Consider the following 9,549-nt stretch of genomic DNA (forward strand, 5'->3'; position numbering starts at 1 on the left):
TTTGAAAAGATATTTGCTCAGATGGTGTTTTGGTGGTGGTGGTTGTGGATGTTGGCTAACATGTCAAGCTAAAAGCTATGGTGTTTAAACAGCTTCTTTACTAGAGAGCTTGAGGACAGCCAGCCTGAGCGTACAGAGAAGTACAGTGTTGTAGTCGAGTCACTATACCTCGAGTCCAAGTCCAGTCTCAAGTCCCCAGTGTTCAAGTCCGAGTCATTAAGAAAAATTTTGAATTCGAGTCCACTATTGATCCAAGTCGAGTCCGAGAACAAGACTCCAACTGCACCGTTTGACGGTGGCTGTTTCAGGAAAAAGCAAATTAACGTTAGTTTCTTCCTGAACATGACATATATGAACAGGTGAATGTGCTTCTCTTTATCAGGGAGTGTGAAGTATTCTGTCAGAGATGGTTGGGAGACGGATGTAAGTGCAGAAGGTGTGTTTATTAATACAAGTGAAGACAGTAAACAATCCAGAACAGCAGGCAAAACAGTGAAACAGGCGATAGGTCAAGCGAGGCACAAACAGGCTATCATAGATTCGACAGGATCAAAGACGAGAAACAGGACATCGGGGATCAGGAAACCAAGCAAGGAAATAAGGCTCGGTAATGTGTCAGCAACACAACTCAATACTTCGCAAAGTAAGTGCGCTTTCACAGTTTTAATATCGGCGCGCTGATTGCGCCTTAATCCTGTGCAAGCGCGAGTCATTTACTGCGCACGCAAGAGTCCGCTTGGCACGCGCACTGTTCGGAGCGTGCCCGAGAGTCTATCTGATGCATGCGCCAAGGCGCGCAGGTGTGACACTTTTGCACGAAATTAGTACAAAAATTAATGTAGATATAAATATCTTATGCCAAATTATTATGGCATGTTACAAAAAAATAAAGAAAAAATCCGAGTCCTCGTCTCCAATTTACGAGTCCGAATGCAGTTAATGCACTAATAATAATAATATTATTATTAAGTTCAATTTATATAGCGCCTTTCTCAAAACCCAAGGTCGCTTTATAATTATGGGGGGGGAAGTCCACTAAATAATGGTCAGGATGTCATTCCAATGGTGTAGCAGCCACAGTCCCACCAAAAGGCGCACGAAAACCAGTCCCACACCGCCAGCACAGCTGCCGCGACGCCACCGAGCAACATCGCTCGGAACATCACGCAAAGCACTGCTGCACGGAGCACTGGACAACCACAATGTTAAAATGAACAACGAGCTCACTGCAGTCCATAGCCAGGAGCACAGGCATCACTCACGGTGAACCAAGGCCTGGAGGGAACCGACGCCCAAAACTGGGTCTGGAGCTACACCACAACCAGCGGGCACAAACAAAAACAAACATCAAACTACACAAACACAAAAAATAAAAACAAAAGATAAAATAAAAAGGTCCGGTGGCGGCACGGTGGTGTAGTGGTTAGCGCTGTCGCCTCACAGCAAGAAGGTCCGGGTTCGAGCCCCGTGGCCGGCGAGGGCCTTTCTGTGTGGAGTTTGCATGTTCTCCCCGTGTCCGCGTGGGTTTCCTCCGGGTGCTCCGGTTTCCCCCACAGTCCAAAGACATGCAGGTTAGGTTAACTGGTGACTCTAAATTGACCGTAGGTGTGAATGTGAGTGTGAATGGTTGTCTGTGTCTATGTGTCAGCCCTGTGATGACCTGGCGACTTGTCCAGGGTGAACCCCGCCTTTCACCTGTAGTCAGCTGGGATAGGCTCCATTTTGCCTGCGACCCTGTAGAACAGGATAAAGCGGCTAGAGATAATGAGATGAGATGAAAAGGTCCGGTGAGAAGCGGCAGCCAGAATACGCACGGCGTACTCTCAACCGGAAACGGGAAGAAGTCCGAGTTCAAGTCACAAGTCCTTAAAATTAGGGCATGAGTTGGACTCGAGTGAGCATGGACACAAGGTGTCCCAAAGGTGTTTGCTAGTGTCCAGAGAAACGGTCTCACATGAGAGCACGCGAGTTCATGGAGATGTGCATTTCACTTCTCACTCATCAGGATCTGTATTTCACTCATGAGCCAAGCTTTTTAAGACTTTGTGGGCGGAGATAGGGGATGCGTTCCCAGGGTTCGGATTGTTCATAATTGACCGACCTGCATTCTTCTGGAATTGCCAGTTTGAGAATTTTTCAATTCAGAATGTGTTTTTCCAGAACAAAGGGGGTTGAATGAAAGTGACACTTTTTTAAATTAAAGCTGTATTGTTATCCAGTAGGAAATCTTAGCCAACATGATGCAAGTGTGTCATTAAACTATAACGAATAAATTTGTACTGATTTGGAGTACGGGGATAAGTAGGTGAAGCAAGCAGTCTTTTGACTTGTGAAGCAAGCAGTCTTTTGGATCACACCCTTAACTCCAAGCTGTTGTTTTGTTTTTTTCTGTGTCTCAAGGGCACCAGCCGGCCCTCACACTACCATGTGCTGTGGGATGACAACTGCTTCACAGCCGATGAGTTCCAGCTGCTCACCTACCAGCTGTGCCACACGTACGTACGCTGCACACGCTCCGTCTCCATCCCAGCGCCTGCTTACTATGCCCACCTAGTGGCCTTCCGTGCTCGCTACCACCTGGTCGACAAGGAGCACGACAGGTAAGAGCATTTATCATATAGGATGTCATTTTATTCACGAAACACTGAGTGTAAGAATGCAGTTAGATGTTTCTCTTAGTGCCTGGTTGTTTGTTTGGGGTTTTTTTTTCCCCTTCAAATTTGAAAAAACACTTTTTAGAGAACTGGAACTTTAATGTATTATGTTTCTGCCACATGATTGTCAAGTCAGGCGGCACGGTGGTGTAGTGGTTAGCGCTGTCGCCTCACAGCAAGAAGGTCCGGGTTTGAGCCCCGTGGCCGGCGAAGGCCTTTCTGTGCGGAGTTTGCATGTTCTCCCCGTGTCCGCGTGGGTTTCCTCCGGGTGCTCCGGTTTCCCCCACAGTCCAAAGACATGCAGGTTAGGTTAACTGGTGACTCTAAATTGAGCGTAGGTGTGAATGTGAGTGTGAATGGTTGTCTGTGTCTATGTGTCAGCCCTGTGATGACCTGGAGACTTGTCCAGGGTGTACCCCGCCTTTCGCCCGTAGTCAGCTGGGATAGGCTCCAGCTTGCCCGCGACCCTGTAGAACAGGATAAAGCGGCTACAGATAATGAGATGAGATGAGATGCTCGACATCCAGCACAGATGAAATTTCAGTCCTCTCTGACCCACGGTGCAAACAGGCAGTGCAATAAATAAAAATAGAATAATTGAAAAAAAACAAACAATATAAACAGTATAAGCACTCTAGATAGGAACTAGACATAGACTAAACACTCAGACAATATAAACAGTGTCACACAGACTAAACACTCAGACAATATAAACAGTATAAACACTCTAGATATGAACTAGACGTAGACTAAACACTCATATATATATTAGTGCTGTCAAAAATGTCGCGTTATTAACGCGTTAACTTGACTCAATTTTAACGGCGATAAAGTTTTTATCGCGAGATTAACGCTCTGTGGCATGATGTAGGTTTTTCATAAGCTTTTGAAACTGCCAGGAACTTGGAACAGAAAACCGATAGCAGCTAGACTGTAATGCCACGCCCCGCACAGCCAGAGTCCTCTGCCCCCCGCCCCCCCCCAAAGAACCAGCGCGGGCAGGGCGCGCTAGTAGAGATGGGATTTGTGGCTCTTTGATGGGATCCGCATCTTTGTGATCCGTTCTTTGAAAAGAGCCGTTCAAAAGACTGGCTCATTTGGCTCTTTTTAAATATTTATTCAGTTTTAAGAAGACAGCGTCTAAAGAAGCCAGATCCCTCTGAACTGTAAACTCAATGCTATCCCAGAAATCCTTCCTGTAATATGCAAATTTGGCCGCCTCTGATTGGACAGCGCGACGCATCAACAGGCAGAAAGTGTAAAAGTACAAAATGTGTTAAGTGAGCTGAAACAGTAAAGATCAGATTCAATGCAATATTTATCAACGAACAACTTAAAGTTAATATAATGGTGTACTTTATATTATAATCAAGCATGTCAAGCCTACCGTCACTGTGAGTTGTAGACTAACTCAAGCCGTAGATCACTTCACTAATGATTCTTTTGCTAGCACCGGTGCTCGGCTTAGGTTTCACTTTGCAGTGGCTGTGTCAAGACGTGTTATGCTTTGCAATAAAAAGAACATTGGTACAAAGCAAGCCCATTCACATTTTTATGTTGATAAGAGAATTACAATGGTTTTTCATGTGACAAAAATGTGCGATTAAATTGCGATTAATCGTGAGTTAACTATGACAGTCGCGACATTAATCGCGATTAAATATTTTAATCGCTTGACAGCACTTTATATTTATATATATATATATATATATATATATATATATATATATATATATATATACACACACACACATAAATTGGTTCAAATAACCAAACAGTCAAGGGCACTTGAGGTATAGCAGGTAAACATGAAATAAGCAGAAAAAACAAACTAGCAGCTGTTAAGATGAGGTAGTGCGAAAAGACGGGTGCAGGTGTTCTTAAAGTGGTTGCGGAGTGTATATGTCCTGAAAGAACGTAATAATTATCTGAAAAAGTAAAAGGGGTTTTGTTTTGTTTTTCTTTTCAGCGCGACCGCAATGCATGATGTATACAGTATATCAAATTTGATCTGTCAAACAGCTCTCTGGTTATATCGGTTACGTCCACACACGTTTGTGTGCGTGCAGCACCATTAGGACTAATTACCCTGCACCTGTTCCTGATTAGAGTGCAATCACAGCACATACATATAAGGGACTCTCAGTAACAGATAGACTTTGCAAAGTAAACATCCTTTTCCCTGCCTCTGACGTTACTAAGCCTTGTATTTTGTGTCGCTTTCCTAGTTTTGATTCTGTGTTTTTGGACTGTGAGTATTGTATTCCCGCTGATATCCTGCCTGGGCCTCACTGCCTGTTTTTCAACTCGGCCTTTGTCTACGTTTTGAATCTGTTTGCTAGCATGTTTTCAATAAAACACTTCCTGCACTTACATCCATCTATCGTCCTTACATGATAGAACCTGTCCAACAAGGTAGTGGGCGAATATTTTAACTAGTTTTATACAAAATAGTTGTGAATATCTTCCTTAAAATGTGTTTAGAAAATAATCCCACATTATTTTTTAAAAAGCAAATTAAAAATGAGCGCTAGATTAAAAACCCTCTCTTCTTTCGGCTGCTCCCGTTAGGGGTTGCCACAGCAAATCAGTTTGATTTATATATTTGATTTGGCATAGGTTTTTACACCGGATGCCCTTTCTGACGCAACCCTCCCCAATCTTTTCGGGCTTGGGATCAGCACGAAGCATGCACTCGCTTGGCTGGGTATTTTCCCTAATCTGCATGTCTTTGAACTGTGGGGGAAACCGGGGTACCCGGAGGAAACCCACGCAGGCACAGGGAGAACATGCAAACTCCACACAGAAAGGCCCTCGTCAGCCATGAGATTTGAACCCGGAACCTTCTTGCTGTGAGGCGACAGCGCTAACCACTACACCACTGTGCCATCCTGGATAAAAACCCATCTATCTTATGTAAATAAAAATACAAATTTCGTTGTCCTGTGGTCAGGTGTTTGAGATGCGTTGCTTTGCATTTACAGTCGCGAAAGCCATTAAAAATCAGGTTGATGCATTTCTCTTAAGTATGGGGCTCCGCTGTAAATCATGACCTAGCAAAAATAACATTACACATCTTTTACAGAAAAAAAAAAAATGGGAGCAGAGGCAGTCTTGTTTCACAGACTCCCAGTTAAGGGCGGGGGCTGGGGGAGGTGGTCTGATTCATCTCATCTCATCTCATTATCTCTAGCCGCTTTATCCTGTTCTACAGGGTCGCAGGCAAGCTGGAGCCTATCCCAGCTGACTACGGGCGAAAGGCGGGGTACACCCTGGACAAGTCGCCAGGTCATCACAGGGCCGACACATAGACACAGACAACCATTCACACTCACATTCACACCTACGGTCAATTTAGAGTCACCAGTTAACCTAACCTGCATGTCTTTGGACTGTGGGGGAAACCGGAGCACCCGGAGGAAACCCACGCGGACACGGGGAGAACATGCAAACTCCGCACAGAAAGGCCCTCGCCGGCCACGGGGCTCGAACCCGGACCTTCTTGCTGTGAGGCGACAGCGCTAACCACTACACCACCGTGCCGCCCAGGTGGTCTGATTAGAGGGTGTTAACTTTTTTTTTTTAATAAAAACATTTACAAATCAATGAGATGAGATGTTACTGTCTAAATATTGAAGGCAATTACAACTGTGTTTTATTTTTATGCGCATTAATTACTCATTGTTTCTCTCTCTCTCTCTCTCTCAGTGCGGAGGGTAGTCATGTGTCAGGACAGAGTAATGGTCGCGACCCCCAAGCTCTGGCCAAAGCTGTGCAGATTCACCACGACACTCTGAGGACCATGTACTTTGCCTAGCCCCTCCTACTCTCCTGTCACTCATATGACACCATGCACTGAAGCCTACTCCCCCATCCCGCCAGCGACAAGTCCCGGGCTGCTCTGCTGTTAAAGCAAACCAAACGCAACTACAACAAAGGGGAGGGGTGGGATTTAACACTGTTATGCAATAGAATAGTTTAAAAAAAAAAAAAAAACAGCCAGGCTTTTCTCAGAGCCTACTACTTTCCTTTTCTTGTGTAGATCTGTGAGACCCGAGAAAGTTATGGCATTTGAACACTTATTTATTAGCGTTGAGTTTATCTGTGTCCGTCTATTATAAATCAGATTAAGTTAACTGAAATGAAATTGGGGAACTTGATCTCCGATCTAAAGGTCAAACAATTCACTCTCATAATCGCTAGTGTACCACCACTGGAGGGCGCTGTGGTATTAAAGAACTGTTTAGAGCCAGCAGATGATCATACAATAATGTTACCAAGCTATAATTAAGCAATATCGTACGGAACATTGGCATGCCTGTATATACAGTACCGGTCAAAAGTTTGTACACCCCTACTCTACTCATTCATAGGTTTTTGTTTTGTTTTTCTGTATTGTGACTATTTTCTACATTGTAGAACAATACCGAAGACATCAAAACTATGAAATAACATCTGGAATACGGTGCATCAGTTGCCCCCTAAAAATGAAAAGTTCCTCCGATCATGCTGCATTTTTGTTTTTATGTTCCTTTTGGTAAGAAAACACACTGGGTGAAATATTTTGACAAAATTCAAAAGTTTAATGGTGGCACCAGGAGCTCAAAGTTATGGAAAAAGCTGCTATTTTATGACAAAATTTCGATCACTTTTCATGAAACATTATGGCAGCTTATAGAGTATACCAAATATCTTAGATCCACATTTTTAGTCCATATTCTAAATATATTATCAAGCACAGTTTGAGTTTTAGCTGTTCATTGAATCATTGTTCAACTACTTTTAAACAATACAAATGTATTATGAATCACATTAATGCTTCTCAATCCCTTGCAAAGGTTCTTAACATGATCTCTGGGTCACAAGAAATCAATAAACGGAGTCCGACATTGCGATTCAAACCTTACGCGAAAACATAAAATAAGCGTTTTTTGGCCAAAAATGAACCTCATGGTGCCACCATTACCGTTAGACTTTTGAATATGGTCAAAATATTTTACAGGATGTCTTTATTGGCGAAAAGGAACACCCAAACTAAAATGCATCAGATTTTATGAAAGTGACGGCAACTGATGCAGCCTAATCATGAATTATATGGTAAACAAAAAGAGTGTTAAACAAAATAAGTTTGTTTGATATTTTAGATTCCATGTCCCAACAGCCAGCCGCTGTGTCCGGGGATCAGGTCGTCGAGGCCCCTGCCTTCGACTGCCACCCAATCCACACTGCACCAAACCCCTACTGCTACCTCTGTGGGTGGTGAACCCACAGGAGGTCGGGCCCACGTCACCTCTTTGGGCTGAGCCCGGCCGGGCCCCATGGGCAAAGGCCCGGCCACCAAGCGCTCGCATACGAGCCCCAACCCCGGGCCTGGCTCCAGGGTGGGGCCCCGGCTGCGTCCTACCGGGCGACGTCACGGTCCTGGATTTTTTCTCCATAGGGGTTTTTTGGTGAACTGCTCTTGGTCTGGCCTGTCACCTAGGACCTGTCTGCCTTGGGAAACCCTAACAGGGGCATAATGCCCCCGACAACATAGCTCCTAGGATCATTCAAGCACACAAACCCCTCCACCACAATAAGGTGGCAGTTCTAGGAGGGGGGGGGGACCAGAGGAACCAGCTGAGGAACCAGCTGAGGTGGCTCGGGCATCTTTTTCGGATGCCTCCTGGACGCCTCCCTGGGGAGGTGTTCCAGGCATGTCCCCCCGGGAGGAGGCCCCGGGGAAGACCCAGGACACGCTGGAGGGACTATGTCTCTCGGCTGGCCTGGGAACGCCTCGGTGTTCTTCCTGAGGAGCTGGCCGAGGTGTCTGGGGAAAGGGAAGTTTGGGCTTCCATGCTTAGACTGCTGCCTCCGCGACCCGGTCCTGGATAAGCGGAAGAAGACGAGACGAGACGATATTTTAGATTCTTCACAGTATCCAGCGTTTACCTTGATGACGCTTTACACACTACTGGCATTCTCTTAACCAGCTTCATGACGTCGTCACCTGGAATGCTTTTTAATTAACAGGTGTACCTCGTCAAAAGTTAATCAGTGGACGAGTTTCTTGCCGCCTTAATGCGTTTGGGATCAAATAGTAAATAATAAAAATACAGTAAATAGCCCTGTTCCACAACTGTAGTAATCCATATTGTATCAAGAACCGCTCAACTGAGTAAACAGAAACGACATCCATCATTACTTTAAGACATGAAGTGACTTAATTAATAAAAATAAAGAAAAAGTATCGTATTAGAAGGTATGTGTGGAAACTTTTGACTGGTACTGTATATACTGCTGGTAATCGCAGCCATGCTGATATTCAGTGCAACAGCATGATTCCAAGTGTGATGTTGCTTTTTATACAACGGTTTTATAAAGTAAGTTATTGAGTAACTGACATTTCAAACACAATATAGCCAAATATTTTGGTGGGGGATTTTTTTGTTTGCTCCATCTATCCTAACAAAGCCGCTTCTGGACAGACAGTCCATAGGATAGGAGCGATAGAAAACACGAACAGTGAAATGTTCCAGTGCCGTTATACTAAATATCAGCACTCTTGGAATGCCGCTTGTCCGATCAAATTAGAGGACTGGGACTAACTGTTGTATAAATTTGGATTAAGATAGGTAAAGTGACGCTAGATCATTGCCAAAAGATGCTGTGTTGTGTTTTGACGAATGAAACCAATAAGAATCTTTTAATTTTATATAAATGGGACTTGGCCCGTCTTCCTAAGATGATGGTGATCTGGGCACAGTTTTGATAATGAACTCGGTTATCTTGACAGATAATAACTTAATAATGCTCTTACTCTGAAATACTTGATAGGGGACATTTTTGTCTCAGTCTCCAGTTCTGCCATTTGTACGTGTGTGTGTGTGTGTGTGCGCGCGCGCGTGTACGCGCA

At 44.4% G+C, this 9,549-nt stretch overlaps 1 protein-coding gene across 3 annotated transcripts in view; it reads left to right on the forward strand.

Annotated features, from left to right (window-relative positions):
• Positions 1–8,019, forward strand: part of ago3b (argonaute RISC catalytic component 3b) — a 146,600-nt gene extending 138,581 nt beyond the window's left edge. For all 3 annotated transcript variants that reach the window (XM_060904870.1, XM_060904871.1, XM_060904872.1), the window contains exons 18-19: positions 2,401–2,600; positions 6,363–8,019. In XM_060904870.1, coding sequence (XP_060760853.1) covers positions 2,401–2,600; positions 6,363–6,471 — 309 coding nt within the window. In that variant the 3' untranslated portion in view covers positions 6,472–8,019. The remainder of the gene's footprint in view (positions 1–2,400; positions 2,601–6,362) is intronic.
• Positions 8,020–9,549: the final 1,530 nt, after the last annotated feature.

Source organism: Neoarius graeffei, chromosome 22 (assembly GCF_027579695.1).
Source record: "Neoarius graeffei isolate fNeoGra1 chromosome 22, fNeoGra1.pri, whole genome shotgun sequence".
Classification (NCBI taxonomy): domain Eukaryota; kingdom Metazoa; phylum Chordata; class Actinopteri; order Siluriformes; family Ariidae; genus Neoarius; species Neoarius graeffei.